The sequence below is a fragment of the Poecilia reticulata genome, unplaced genomic scaffold (assembly GCF_000633615.1).
Source record: "Poecilia reticulata strain Guanapo unplaced genomic scaffold, Guppy_female_1.0+MT scaffold_249, whole genome shotgun sequence".
Taxonomy (NCBI): Eukaryota; Metazoa; Chordata; class Actinopteri; order Cyprinodontiformes; family Poeciliidae; genus Poecilia; species Poecilia reticulata.
In genome coordinates, this window is record NW_007615034.1 from 265,457 (window position 1) to 279,757 (window position 14,301).

The 14,301-nt window shown below is 53.6% G+C and overlaps 3 protein-coding genes across 4 annotated transcripts in view; 2 read left to right on the forward strand and 1 right to left on the reverse strand.

Annotated features, from left to right (window-relative positions):
- Positions 1-4,519, reverse strand: part of fastk (Fas-activated serine/threonine kinase) — a 7,626-nt gene extending 3,107 nt beyond the window's left edge. The window contains exons 1-8 of one of the 2 annotated variants that reach the window (XM_008402681.2): positions 4,352-4,519; positions 1,994-2,783; positions 1,606-1,924; positions 1,354-1,541; positions 1,128-1,276; positions 842-1,058; positions 527-686; positions 139-230 (exon numbers count right to left, since the gene is read on the reverse strand). In XM_008402681.2, coding sequence (XP_008400903.1) covers positions 139-230; positions 527-686; positions 842-1,058; positions 1,128-1,276; positions 1,354-1,541; positions 1,606-1,924; positions 1,994-2,741 — 1,873 coding nt within the window. In that variant the 5' untranslated portion in view covers positions 2,742-2,783; positions 4,352-4,519. Of the gene's footprint in view, positions 1-138; positions 231-526; positions 687-787; positions 1,059-1,127; positions 1,277-1,353; positions 1,542-1,605; positions 1,925-1,993; positions 2,784-4,351 lie in introns of both variants that reach the window. The other variant, XM_008402680.2, reaches the window with a different exon arrangement.
- A 2,214-nt stretch (positions 4,520-6,733) lies between these two features.
- Positions 6,734-12,089, forward strand: afg3l2 (AFG3-like AAA ATPase 2). The gene is made up of 17 exons (XM_008402683.2): positions 6,734-7,072; positions 7,462-7,558; positions 7,742-7,819; positions 8,136-8,245; positions 8,320-8,472; positions 8,537-8,611; positions 8,691-8,815; positions 8,885-9,158; positions 9,257-9,394; positions 9,467-9,620; positions 9,688-9,795; positions 9,864-9,989; positions 10,073-10,183; positions 10,255-10,370; positions 10,445-10,645; positions 10,722-10,916; positions 11,046-12,089. The coding sequence occupies exons 1-17, from the start codon at positions 6,749-6,751 to the stop codon at positions 11,289-11,291; spliced, it is 2,631 nt and encodes an 876-aa protein (XP_008400905.2). The 5' UTR covers positions 6,734-6,748; the 3' UTR covers positions 11,292-12,089.
- A 111-nt stretch (positions 12,090-12,200) lies between these two features.
- Positions 12,201-14,301, forward strand: part of puf60a (poly-U binding splicing factor a) — a 10,828-nt gene continuing 8,727 nt past the window's right edge. The window contains exons 1-5 of the mRNA XM_008402682.2: positions 12,201-12,521; positions 13,024-13,122; positions 13,210-13,296; positions 13,368-13,418; positions 14,056-14,217. Of these exons, the coding sequence (XP_008400904.1) occupies positions 12,375-12,521; positions 13,024-13,122; positions 13,210-13,296; positions 13,368-13,418; positions 14,056-14,217 (546 nt within the window). The 5' untranslated portion in view covers positions 12,201-12,374. The remainder of the gene's footprint in view (positions 12,522-13,023; positions 13,123-13,209; positions 13,297-13,367; positions 13,419-14,055; positions 14,218-14,301) is intronic.

A 14,301-nucleotide genomic window follows, 5' to 3' on the forward strand; every position in this document is an offset into this window, starting at 1 on the left:
TTAGTCCTGTGGGGGCGCTGTAGTTCCTAATTAGTCCTGTGGGGGCGCTGTAGTGCCTAGTTAGTCCTGTGGGGGCGCTGTAGTGCCTAGTTAGTCCTGGTGTAGTACTGCATGGCCATGTGGGTCGGGGTGCAGTACCTGTGTAGTATCCAGGGGGCAGCACCTCGTCCTGTTTGTAGCTGTGTTCTCCCAGCAGTTGGCGCAGAGCTTCAGCCACCAGACCTTTATAGCTGGAAAACCCAACAGAACCAGTCAGACCCAAAAGAACCAGCGAGTTCCTCTAACTGCTTACACATCTCCTATGTATTCAAAAGCTTCTGTTAGTACCAGCTCAAGAACCCTCAGAACCCAATCTGGGCCCAAAAGCAGAACCGGCCTGTTGCTGGTTGTGGAGGAAATGTGTGACTCCTGCCATGCACCCTAAAAGCTCAGCTCTGATTGGGCCACCTTGCATGCTGAGACCAAGGTCTTGGTTGTGGACCCTCTGAAAAGGCCTGGTCCTGATCCAGGTGTACGCAGGTCTCACCTGTACTTCCGGTTGACCTCGTCCGCTGTGAGGGCATGGTCAAACATCAGCACCTTGTGTGCGTCCTGCAGGCGAGGGCCGACGTAGTCCCGGTACTCCAACTCTACCGCCGCGTCCAGAAGAGACAGGTACCTTCTGACAATCAGCGCATATGGACTATCTGAGGGCAGAGGATACTGGTTACACTGGGGGAGCATCGTTCTACCACAGCGTTCAGCCAGTTCAGACCGTCCACACTGGTTCCACTAAGGTTTAACGGACTTTTACTGGCTGTCTTTCTGGTCCCATGAATCCAGGGTCTCACTGTTTGCTCACTTGTGACATTGCTGATGAAGGCAGAGGAAAAGACTCTGTGCAGCACGGTTCCAGGGAAGTGGCCAAGCTGGAACAGGGACATGAGGATGTTGACGGTGGCGAGCGGCGAGCAAAGCGCCTTGAGCTCCACCGCCTCTTCCAGCCGGGAGAAGAACTGCTGCTCGGCGGACGGCCGGTAACTCATCCTGCTGAATGGGAACACTAGCTTCTGGATTACCTGATGAGACAGACGTGGGTCAGCGCGCCCGCTTTTCCCAAGCCAACAGCGAGGCAGAGGCATCCTCACCTTGCTATCCAGGTACTCGGCCTTCCTGATCAGAAAGTCGGCAATGGTGTCGAGAAGCCGGGTCTCCCTGAGCCGATGGCGGGCGATGTACTTGGCGATGAGGGCCATGGTGTATGGCGTGATGCTGTCCACCTTCTTGGGCAGCTCCTCTGCAGGAGACAGTCACAGCAAGGTTAGATCAGGACAGATGGACACATGGACAGGTGGACGTTCTCAGGGAGCCGACCTGCCAGGCTGTTGATGAACTTCTCCTGTCGGTTCTGGTAGAACAGGTGAGAGCTGAAGATCAGCTCCAGACTCTTGTTACTGGCCTCTCGAGCACAGGCTGCCAGCATCTCATCCAACAGCGCCATCTCCTGGTCGCGGACGCCACTGACGCTGGCCAGCGTGTGCTTCACAAGTCGCAGGATCTTCCTGAGGACACGAATCAGCCGTTCAGAGGTCCACTGACCGGGCATCAGCCGCAGACCTGACTCACCTGTTGGTGACTAGCTGCTCTGGATTCGGGGGCGTGTTGATAGCGGCGGCGCCCCCTGCAGCCGGCTCTGCCATCTGCAGCGAGCGCCACTTGAGTCGGTAGTAAGAGAGCAGCAGGAACAGCGTTTGCGGGTGGCGCTCTCGCTCCAGGTTCTTCTCCAGGCCGGCGAGGCAGGCCTCGGTCAGCGGGTGCTGGCTGCCCGGGTGCAGCCGCATGCTGGAGCTGAACACCATGGACACGTCCTTCTGGTTGAACTGGTTCAGTCTGGACTGGGATTCCGCCTCCAGGACCACCACCACCTTGGAGTCACTAGGCAGACCTGGAGGCACCAAGGTTCGGTGAGGTCAGAGTCAGGGGGCGGATCCTGTGAGCTGTGTGAAGGCCTTACCGAGCGAGGCGACAGCATACAGGCAGTTGACGATGCTGAAGTTGTCGAACTTGGCGCAGTCGTTGACAATGGCATTGCAGAGGGTCTGGAAATCCGGCTGGTCCAGGATCTGCCGCCTGTCCGCCTCCGACGCATCGCCATCCGCGCCGTCCCCAGCGACCCGCGGCGATGGCGCGGCCTGCAGCAGCTGGCCGATCTTCTGCAGGGCGACGGGATAGTGGTTGTGAGAGATCTTGGCGGGGTTCTGTGTGACCCAGCGCAGAACCTCGTCGGGCTGCCGTGAGCGTTCGATCAGACGCTTCATGGTGAAAAACGTGTCATAGCTCATCTTCTCATGGATGAAGTTCCACGTCTTCTTCTTGCCGCCACCACCGGCCATTGCTCCTCCCCCGTAGGAGTGGACCGGCACATGGTGCTGGTAATGTGGAGGCAGAGGGGGTGGAGCCAGATGGTGGGGGTGGTAGTGATGGTGGAAGTGAGGTCCTCGGTGGGCGTCTGGACGGCCCTGGTAGAGAGGGTAAGTCGGGGGAGGCGGCGGGTGAAGATGGTGGGGGAGGTGAGGTTGAGGACCCTCCAGCACCGCCAGCCCCGCCCTCCTGCCTTGTTTAAGCCCGCCTCCGCCTCCCCCTCCCCCCCCGGCAGTGCTGTAGAGGCGGGTGGCGTACATGGCGACGGACTGAGCGGCGTGTCGAGGAGGGAGGAGGTGAGCTCGACTCAGGAAGCGCCACCCAGTGGACCAACACAGCATAGTCCAGCAGCCAGACCACCTGGAGGCTCCGGCTCAGCTCTCCTGCAACATCCCATAATATTCACACTGTTACACACAACCCAGCAGGTTCTGCTCCCATTCACTGTCCCAGAGGACCAGAACCGGACTAATTGGGCCCTATGCTAGCTCAATTAGTTCCGGTAATTAGAAGCTCGTTGCAAGTCAACGAGCCCAACAGGAGGTGCCATAGGAGGCCCCTGGACCTCAGCTTTGTTAACTGGACTTGGGCTGGTTCTAGTCGGTTCTGATGCTGGTTAACAGGACATCTTGGTAACATGCCAATTAATTTCCTCATACATGATCTGAGAAAGTCTCTAAATGTGCAGCCGGTGGCTCCAGGTCCAGGTGGGGACGCAGCTTTGACCCACTGGGGGCCGCAGCTGCTGAGGGCCCCACAGCACAGGGCCCCAAGAGAGCAGGACAGAAAACACAACAATGAAGAAGGTGAACTGAGTGCTGTTACACATGAAAAGCTATTTCCACATTGTTTTATAATGGTTAATCTCTTCCTGTTGATGGCTGTCACCTGGCAACCTTCATTTCTGTACATTTATAGTGTTTTAGCTGATGTTACTTTCACACAGGTAAAATAATATGGCACACTTAGTAGCTCTGCATTTTAAAATCCAAATCGATGTTTTAGTTTGTTACTCTTAAAATCAGAAGCAACAATAAAGATGCTAATGATTGTAGCTGAGGAATGAGCGATTATCTGACATACTGGCCCAGATAAAAATCTGACTGGGGACCAAAAAAGGTTTGGACCGGATGATAAATGAGGTTGTTGGATCAGAACCCGCAGAGATGCTGATTTTAATGGGTTTTAGTTCACATGGCTGGGTTTGGGTCACACGGACCAGTTCTGGTACCAAACAAACAGCTGACAATATGTGTTACAATAAGACCTGGTCAGGGGAATCTGACCCTTGACCCGTCACCCTGAACCTCATTATGACATCATTCAGGTCCAACCAGTCCGGTTGACGGCTCACCTGACCAGACCGAGTCAACTGCTGTCAGCTGCACTTCCAACATGTCTGCCCCTTTTCTCCTTCAGCGACTCCAACCTGGACATATTGTAACTCACAATCCTCCAGATCATATGAGGAGAAGCACCAACCACTTTAAAGGCAACCGGTCCAAACAGTGTTTATCTCCTCAGGGCTCAACGCCCCAGCTAACTATCGTCTAATTCTATCTGTATGCTAACCGAGAGCTAACGGGCTGTACTGCCGCAGACAGCAGCTTCCTTTGGGTTCAAGCATCTCCAGACGCCCCGTTTACATCACATTTAACAGTAACAAATAACCACAATATCATATATGACCGAGTCTCATTAGAGACAAACTCTGCAGCTAGTAGCGGCTGTATGCCGCAGACCCAGGCTACATGCTAATCTAATCAGGCTACATGCTAAGCTAATCAGGCTACATGCTAAGCTAATCAGGCTACATGCTAAGCTAAGCTTCCTCTAGGCTCCAGTAGCTCCGGCAGGTACAGCTGTCCTTCCCCCTCTCTGTCACAGGATCAACGGGCTGCTCTCCGAGATTTTGACCCGGGTCAGAAGCTGACAGTGGCGGATTCGTTACCTCATAGCTCAGTACCGCCGGTCGCTCCACTATGTGAACAACAAGAAGCCGCTGACGGTCCAAGTTCAGCGGGAAAACAGTGATCAGTCTGCCCGTTCATTCCTCCACACAGTCCGCAGACTCCATCACGGTGTCCCCGGCCCGCACCGACTAAAGGGGCCACAGCGCCACCCTGCGGCGGGAAACCAGGGGATTTACTTTTGGTTCGCGGTGAAATCACACTTGTATGAGGGACGTATAGTTATCAAAAGCGGAGGGAATATCACGGCTCACTTATCCTGCGATCTCCTTGCATTTAGACAACCAAACTATAAAATCTGTTGAACAAATGTTATTCAGTTTCTTATGGAAAGATCGTACACATTACTTAGAGAATCAGTGGGAATTCTCATGAAAAAGGAGGATTTTCTAGATTTCACTCTAAATAATACATTCAAAGTAAATTGGTTAAAGTAGTATCTAAAAAATTCATCCTCCGTTTGGAATACTTTCCCAAATTACATTTTCTCCTGTGTGGGGGTCTTAATTTCCTCCTCCTCTGTAATTATAATGTAGAGAAAATACCAGAAAAACTTGCTGCATTTCACCAACAAGCACTTCTTCATTGGTATTTATATGTAAGCATCATTTTTCTCCCCATAAATTCTTCATCTGGAATAACCAATATATCCTTCACACAGTGGTGCAGTGGGTACAGCTGTTGCCTTGCAGCAAGAAGGTTCTGGGTTCGATTCCCGGTCTTTCTGCATGGAGTCTCCATGTTCTCCCTGTGCATGGTGGGTTTTCTCCAGGTACTCCAGTTTCCTCCCACAGTCCAGAAACATGACTGTCAGGTTAATTGGCCTCTCCAGATTGTCCCTAGGTGAGAGTGTGTGTGTGCATGGTTGTGTGTCTCTGTGTTGCCCTGCGACAGACTGGCGACCTGTCCAGGTGACCTGTCCAGGCGACCTGTCCGTGACCCCGCCTCTCGCCCGGAACGTTAGCTGGAGAGGCAGCAGCTCCTCCTGACCCCACTGAGGGACAAGGTGTTAGAAAATGGATGGATGGATGAACCTTCACAAAAATAAATCTTTATTTTATCCTAAATGGTTCGACAATAAAAATCCTTCTGTGGGTCATTAAACAAAATGGGTGTTTACTCAGTTATAATGAGTTCAAACTCAATATAAACTCACTGTAACTTCTAAAGAGCATGATATTGTGTTTGATGCTGTAACTAATAAAATATGTGAACTCCATCATCCATCCATCCATCCATCCATTTTCTAGGAGGTGCTGCTGCCTCTCCAGCTAATGTTCCGGGCGAGAGGCGGGGTCACCTGGACAGGTCACCAGTCTGTCGCAGGGCAACACAGAGACACACACACACACACACACACACACACACACACACACACACACACACACACACACACACACACACACACACACACACACACAGGGAGAGTTTGGAGAGGCCATATGTGAACTCTTTATAAATGATGTTGATGAATATAAAGCCTTGTTGAAGTGAGTAGCGTGTTTGTCTTGTAAGAATAACAGAACTATTCGTTCTACATTATTCCCGAACCTTCATCTGTTTTCTGCTGGAAAGATTCTGTCCCTGATGGGAAAAGGTGGACTCATCACCAGAAACCTTCCATAAATAACAAAATGAAAGATCTCTTGTGAACTGTAATCGCATTTGTCCTACTAATCAATATGATGAAATATATTCAAACAAAAGACCCCGACTAGCATCCAGAAACAATTAGTCATTTATTCTGGAAATGTCTTATCAAGAACATTTTTGGAAAGAGTGTAACATCTTTATAAATTGTTATATTGATGCTAAATATTCCCTGAGGTATGAGCATATTATTTATGGTTTTCATGGTACAAATGCAGGCAAAAGACTGGCAATCAATCTAATTATTATATTTGGCAAATGTCATATTCTAAAATGTACATTTTCATCATCTTCACCTTTTTCACCTTTTTTTTTTTTTACAGTTTTGGTTAAGGAAATCGAACTTTATTTATCCACTATTATGAACAAAAAAGCTGTAAAAGCATATGAATGTTGTAGATCTCTGAATATGTTTAACTTGTCATGTCTGTAATATCTGCTCTCTATTCTGTTTATTTTTCACACCAATGTGTTTACTGTGGAAATCTACACCCCTGGCATACTTCCTGGCATACTTTCCAATAATAAAAAAACTTGAATAAAACAAGAGACAGTAAAGCGGGCTGAGGACAGAAGTGTCCTGAGGAGCCCGTTTCACTGACAGGCAGCTGATGAACTGTTTCCTCAGCGGGGATGAAGCGCACCATGCAGTGGTCTGTGGCCCAGACAGGACATCCGCCTGGTGGATCGAAACTTGGACTCTGACACATTTAGACACATTTTAATCGATGGAGAATGTGGCAGATTTACCTGACGAATATGGCGGCTCCAGTAGCAGCCAGGGCGGAAGAGGGTTTTCCTCCTTCTCCGCTGTTCCCTTTAGGGCCTGCAGGCGGCGCGGTCATCTTTACCAAACTCTAACCGAAGAAGAAGGCGTGGAGGAAACATGTCGGCGCCGCTGGATGATTACGGAACGTTTGTTTTGGACCCGCTCCGTGTTTAGAACCCCGCCCAGCCTCAGCGCCATGGCCCACCGGTACCTACGGCTGCCTGCGGGCTGCGGGAGCCTGGTCCGGCTGCTGCTTCGGCCCTGCGGAGCTCCAGCCAGGACGGTAGGTGGGGGGCGGAACGACAGGCTCACCTTGACCCGCTCCGCTTGGGTTCGGTTCGGTTCGGTTCGGGAAGCCGCTCAGAGCCCGCACCGAACTCAAAAACATGTGGTAATCTGAGCGGATTGACTGACGTTTTCACCTTTTATAGAGGTGTGACGTAAGCCAGGTATCCTCTGTTTTCGCTCGAATCCTGTGACGTCAGAGCCTGGGTTACTGATGACGACATTGATTACGTATTCATCGTAGAGTGATTCTGAGGGTCAGATGCGCTTTGGTCCGAACCCGCACCGTCCAGAACAGTTCTGTTGATCTAAATGAATGGGTCCGCAACCCATGAATCCGGAACTTGAGTTGTTTAAGCCAACCTGTGGACCCTCCTGCCCTCTCAGGTGTCTCCAGCCGGTTCTGGACGGGTGCGGAGTGGACCCGACCCGCTGAGCGAGCTGCTGGGAGCCTCCAGGATCCTGAGCTCCAAACCGCCCAAAGGTGAGTGGGGACCCGGTTCTGGTTCTGTCCTCACCTGGGCAAACATGGGTCGGAGTTCTAAGAATGGCTCCACGGCCTCTCAGGTGAACTGAATCGTTGAGATGACGTGTTCCCGCTGAGGACGACGGAGGTGGTCACCATGGAAACGAACGTGCGTTCAGACCGTTTTTGTTCTCCTTTCAGGATTTGAGAAATATTTCCCAGAGAGTCAGAACCGGGCCAGAACCTCTGAACCGGAAGCTAAAGGTAAAGAAGACACAGGTGAGTCTGAGCATGCGCAGCTGGAGACAGGTGAATCTGTAGACCGCGGCTCTGTCTGGTGAACAGGGTCTCTGATGGCGCCGTGGTCCTTCAGGTCAGAACCTCCAAAACGGTTCTCTTCCTTCAGAAACAACCTGAGAGTTTTGGTTTAGGGGCGGGGCTTACCACAGGTAAACCAGTGACCCAGGTTAGGACCGGTTCCAGTCCACTTTACATGAATCAGAGCTAAAACCTCCATGATGATGGATGTTCTGACTTCATCCTGACTCTCCGAACCAAGCATGCTCAAAGCCCAGCCGGTTCTGACCCGTTTCAGAGTCCAAACCTGCCCAGAAACCGTCCGGGAAGCCCGGAGGATCCGGGTCCGGAGGAGGGAAACGAGGCGGCCGCAAGGAGGAGAACCACTGGTACAGCCGCCTGCAGAAGGTCAGTCACCTGATCAGGGGACGGCGGGTCCCAGGTGTTACCTGTCCAGGTGTCTCAGCTGCTCCTCTCTCCAGGGCGACGTCCCTTGGGACGATAAGGAGTTCCGCTTGTACTTGCTGACCGGCGTGGCGTTCTGGACCGCCATCACCTACTACTTCTTCCTGCGGGACGGAGGTCGTGAGGTCACCTGGAAGGACTTTGTCAACAACTACCTGTCCAAAGGAGCGGTGAGGAATTCACCTGTCCGCCCTGGTTCAGAGTCTGCAGCTCTAACTGGTGATTTCCCTCCAGGTGGAGCGGCTGGAGGTGGTCAACAAGCGCTATGTCAGGGTGGCGTTCTCTCCGGGGAAGACGCCGCTGGACGGGGTGCGTCCCATCGGCCGGCTCGGGCCTCAGGTACCCGTAGCACCACCACTGACTCCTCCCCCTGTGTTTCCACCTGCAGCAGTACGTCTGGTTCAACATTGGCAGCGTGGACACCTTCGAGAGAAACCTGGAGACGGCCCAGAGCGAGCTGGGCATCGAGAGCGAGAACCGCCTGCCGGTGGTATACTCCACCGAGAGCGACGGGTGAGCCACGACCTTGCCACCTGACCTTCACCCCGACCCCAACCCTGACCCTGCGGTCCTTCCCCACAGGTCGTTCCTGCTCAGCATGCTGCCCACGGCGCTCATCATCGGCTTCCTGCTGTTCATGCTGCGGCGTGGGCCAGCGGGTGGGGGCCGGCCGGGCCGCGGCATGGGGGGTCTGTTCAGCGTCAGCGAGACCACTGCAAAGATCCTGAAGGATGAGATCGACGTCAAGTTCAAAGACGTGGCGGGGTGTGAGGAGGCCAAGCTGGAGATCATGGAGTTTGTCAACTTCCTGAAAAATCCCAAACAGTACCAGGACCTGGGTGCCAAGATACCCAAGGTGAGGCGGGATCAGGGTGAGGTTGGGGTTCCTTCAGGCTGGTGGAGGGTGGGGCCACAGATGGATTGCCCCGGATCAGCGGTTATGTTGTGTGGCAGGGCGCCATCTTGACCGGACCCCCAGGAACCGGGAAGACACTGCTGGCCAAGGCAACAGCAGGCGAGGCCAACGTTCCCTTCATCACAGTGAACGGCTCCGAGTTTCTGGAGATGTTCGTGGGAGTGGGCCCCGCCAGGGTAGGGTGCCGCCGGGGAAGTGGGTTGGAGAGCGGTTCCTCTGAGGTTCCTCTGACGTTCCACTCCATGCAGGTTCGGGATCTGTTTGTCATGGCCCGGAAGAACGCGCCCTGCATCCTCTTCATCGATGAGATCGACGCAGTGGGCCGGAAGCGTGGCCGCGGCAACTTTGGAGGCCAGAGCGAGCAGGAGAACACGCTGAACCAGCTACTGGTGGAGATGGACGGTGGGTCCCGCTTCCGCAGAACCACAGGTCCACCGGGCCGTGCCTCACTGTCCACTCTGTGCCCCAGGCTTCAACACCGCCACCAATGTGGTGGTTCTGGCCGGAACCAACCGACCCGACATCCTGGACCCGGCCCTGCTGCGGCCTGGGCGCTTCGACAGGCAGATCTACATCGGTGAGCGGGAGACTGGGCAGTTAATTATCAGCCAGGTGAGCTGGTGACAAAGCTCTCTTTCCTTTCAGGTCCTCCTGACATCAAAGGACGGGCGTCCATTTTTAAGGTCCACCTGCGTCCTCTGAAGCTCAGCACAGACCTGGACAAAGATGCTCTGGCCAAGAAGATGGCTGCCCTCACGCCTGGATTTTCAGGTAGATGGGAGTGACCAGTCAGGTGACGGGTGTGTCTGAGCCTCAGGTCATTTGTGTGGATTGTCTTTACTGCTGCCTGGCAGGCGCCGACATCGCCAACGTGTGCAACGAGGCGGCACTGATTGCCGCACGCCACCTATCCGATACCATCAATCAGAAGCACTTCGAGCAGGCCATCGAGAGGGTGATCGGAGGTGAGACCCGAACAGAACCAGCGCAGCGTCAGGTTTTGGTTCCGGTTCTGTAAACTTTCTGTCTCCTGGAGGTCTGGAGAAGAAGACCCAGGTTCTGCAGCCGGAGGAGAAGAAGACGGTGGCGTACCATGAGGCTGGTCACGCCGTGGCTGGCTGGTTCCTAGAGCACGCCGACCCGCTGCTGAAGGTCCGCCAGGTTCTGTCTGGATCTGTCTGGATCTGCTGGCATGGCCGGGTTCTAATGCTTTGCTGCCTGTGCAGGTGTCAATCATCCCCAGGGGTCGGGGGCTGGGCTATGCCCAGTACCTCCCCAGGGAGCAGTACCTGTACACCAAGGAGCAGCTGCAGGACCGCATGTGCATGACGCTGGGGGGCCGCGTTGCAGAGGAGATTTTCTTCGGCCGGGTCACCACTGGGGCCCAGGATGACCTCAGGAAGGTCACCCAGAGTGCCTACGCACAGGTGAATTGCTCGACCTGGCAGAGACTCCTAACTCCTCTGGGTCCGGTCCGTCTGACTCGCTGCTGTCCTCCCGCAGATCGTCCAGTTCGGGATGAACCCCAAGGTGGGCCAGGTGTCCTTCGACCTGCCGCGGCAGGGCGAGATGGTTTTGGAGAAGCCGTACAGCGAGGCCACGGCCCGCCTCATCGACTCTGAGGTCCGGACCCTGATTGGCGAGGCGTACCGCCGAACCCAGCTGCTGCTGACCGACAAGAAGGCCGAAGTGGACAAGGTACCGCCATGGTCCGTCACCCGTGGAATCCCAGCAAGGCAGGCTGGTTCTGGTTCCTCTGGGCTCAGTGGAGTGGGAGGCTGTGGTTCCGGTTCTGGTTGTGACTGTGGTTCCTGTGCTGTCCTGCAGGTGGCGCAGCGGCTCCTGCAGCGGGAGGTTCTGTCCAAAGAGGACATGGAGGAGCTTCTGGGTCGGCGGCCGTTTGCAGAGCGCTCGACATACGAGGAGCTGGTGGAAGGGACGGGTGGCGAGGACGAGGACACGGCGCTGCCGGACGGCCTGAGGGACTGGAACCAGGACCGGAACCAGGACCGGAACCAGGAGAGCCCAGAGGAGCAGGTGGCCCGCCAGATCTCTGGAGGCATGCCCTTCTAGAACCTCCATGAACTGTTCTGTTGGGTTCTGATCTGTTCCACAGGTTCCGAACATTCTCACCTGAGCTGTTCTTCATCAGAACACTACTGATGCTCCACAGAACCCACACAGCTTCACATGAACCAGAACCAGGTTCATTCTGCTCATCCAGAACATATCAGAACCAAACAGAACCTCTCCATGTGTATCTGTGTAGAACCCAGACTCGGTTTTTTCCTCAGAACCTCAGCAGATATTCTCCAGCTGTGAGGAAAATGTTCCACCAGAACATCTGGCACCGTTCTGATGGGGAAACCATTGGTCCAGAGTTCTACTGGGTCCAGCATCCGGTCCCACAGCGGGATTTCCAACTTGGGCCCTCCAGAACCACGGTTCTGCAGCCTCTAGACGCTTCTCTGCTCCAACAGACCAGAACCAGACAGCCGGGTTCAGAGGTCCGGTTCAGGTCTGGAACTGGAAACTTCTAGAAGCTACAGACCAAGGTTCTTTTAGGTTCTGTATGGTTTTGTAAGGTTCTGCAAAGGACGTTCTCCTGCTGGTGTTCCACAGCCTGCCGCAGAACCTTTGACTGGAAACTGCTGTTGATTCTGTTCTGATCCGGACCGATCCGGGTCACAGCCGCAGAAGCAACAGACGTCTGGACGGTTTGGTTCTGGTAAACTCCTGGAGTGGTTCCAGCTCATAACTAAAGTGGATCAGAACCAGTTCTGATCGGGTCTGGGTTCTAAAAGGATGAGTTCTCAGCCTGCTGTGTGTAAACATGTAAAATGATGTGTTATAATAAAGGTGTATATGTTGGTTCTGGTTCTGATGGCTCGGTTCCACATCTCTGATTAAACAAATAACGGAAAACATCAGAACACAAGCTAACAGATGAACGTTCTTGGTTCCAGAACGTTCTTTGAGCTCCAGCTTCTACCTATGCTGACACGTAACACTGTGACGTCATAAGGTCCCCTGGTACCGCCGGACCAACCTCAGCTGTACCCGACCAAACTGAGTCATCAGGGCTTTTATTCTGAAATTTCCTCTCAGAGGAAGTGACGTCATGTGTAGCGTTGTTGTGTTCCGGGCAGCGTACAGATGCTGGTACTTGAAGAACTGTCTGCAGGTTTTAGGTTCGGTTCGGTCGGAGATAACTTCAAAGATCCGGAGAAGCAGTTCGAAGAATTGCGGAGTGGGTCGGCAGCGGAGCCGGAAGGAAGCTGCATGGCTGCGGCGGTTTCTGCGGTAAGAACCGGAACTGGATGAAAGCTAAGCTAATGCTAACAGGCCTGGAGCTTCGAGAGCTGTTAGACACCCTGGTTGGAGTCAGCAGGTCAGTGAACTGTTCATAGATAAATAAATCAGTCAGCAGGTCAGTGAACTGTTCATAGATAAATAAATCAGTCAGCAGGTCAGTGAACTGTTCATTAATAACCAGGTCCCAGTCAGCAGGTCAGTGAACTGTTCATAGATAAATCAGTCAGCAGGTCAGTGAACTGTTCATTAATAACCAGGTCCCAGTCAGCAGGTCAGTGAACTGTTCATAGATAAATCAGTCAGCAGGTCAGTGAACTGTTCATAGATAAATCAGTCAGCAGGTCAGTGAACTGTTCATTAATAACCAGGTCCCAGTCAGTAGGTTAATGAACAGTTAACCGGTGGGTTAGTTAACCAGTGTCTGAATCAGCTGCAGCCACCTCTGATCGATGATGTCATCAGCAGTCGGTGTGTTTTGATTGGTTCACAGGGAGGCCCGCCTCTCATCATGGAGAACGGACAGACCGCCCCCACCCCCAAGCTGGGCCTGCCTCCGCTTACCGCCAACCAGCAGGAGGCGCTGCAGAAGGTCAGTCTGTTGCAACGGGTCAGAACCAGAACCAGCAGCAGAACCTGTGGTTCTGGTCGCTAAATGCTCTGTGGGTTCTCCCTGCAGGCTAAAAAGTACGCTATGGAGCAGAGCATCAAGAGCGTGCTGGTGAAGCAGACGCTGGTGCAGCAGCAGCAGCTCACCAGCCTGCAGGTAACTCCCAGAGGCCACGCCCCCTTTACCTCCTCTGTGATAGTTAAGGGTCGTCTGTTCTCGTCCCTCAGATGGCTCCTCTGACCATGGGTTTAGGAGACGCTCTGTCGCCGCTGCAGTCGGTGAGTATGGTTCTGTTCTGTTCAGGCCCAGTTCTGTTGGCAGGATCTAATCCTCCAGCAGCTCTCAGGTTTCCCTCTTCCAGCAGCTCTTGATGTTCCATGTTCTCTAAAAATCCGGTCTTTCCTGCGTAGTGGTTCATGCTCATAATAAATACTGCGGCGCAGTCAGACTTATGTGTGAACGGTTTCCGACCGCAAATGACGAAAGAAGTAGCCGTGACGAGCAACGCTCTGTCTGCGACTGTAAAGATGGCGGCTGTCTGGAAGGGTTTTATAGTTGCTGAGAGCGACACGGTCCGCAGACGAAGGAAGCTGGTAGAACGTAACAGCAGAGGCCTTTAGTGGAGCACTGGCTGGAGCCTCTGACCTGGTTCTGATCCGGTTCTGTTTGGAGTCGGACCAGCAGTGGTGGGTTGGGATGTGAGCACTGACTCAGACTGCTTCCATCACTTCATTTCAGATGTTGTTCAGATTTACTCCTAGCTTTAGCGCCACAGCTGGACGGTGAACAGGTGGGTTTATGGGTGAAATATGGGAAACGTTCAGACTGAAGTGGGTCTGGGTGGCAGACAGACCACCAGGCTGGGTGAACCTTGGTGGATGCTGACCTGCTCCCTCTGATCCTCCCGTCCACCAGGTGGCAGCGCAGCGCCAGCGAGCTCTGGCCATCATGTGCCGGGTCTACGTGGGCTCCATCTACTACGAGCTGGGCGAGGACACCATCAGGCAGGCCTTCATCCCCTTTGGACCAATCAAAAGCATCGACATGTCCTGGGACTCAGTCACCATGAAGCACAAGGTCCAAGAGGACAAGAGGCAACCTGAGGGTTCCCTCTCTGGTTCCCTCTCTGGTTCTCTCTCTCTGGTTCCCTCTCTGGTTCCC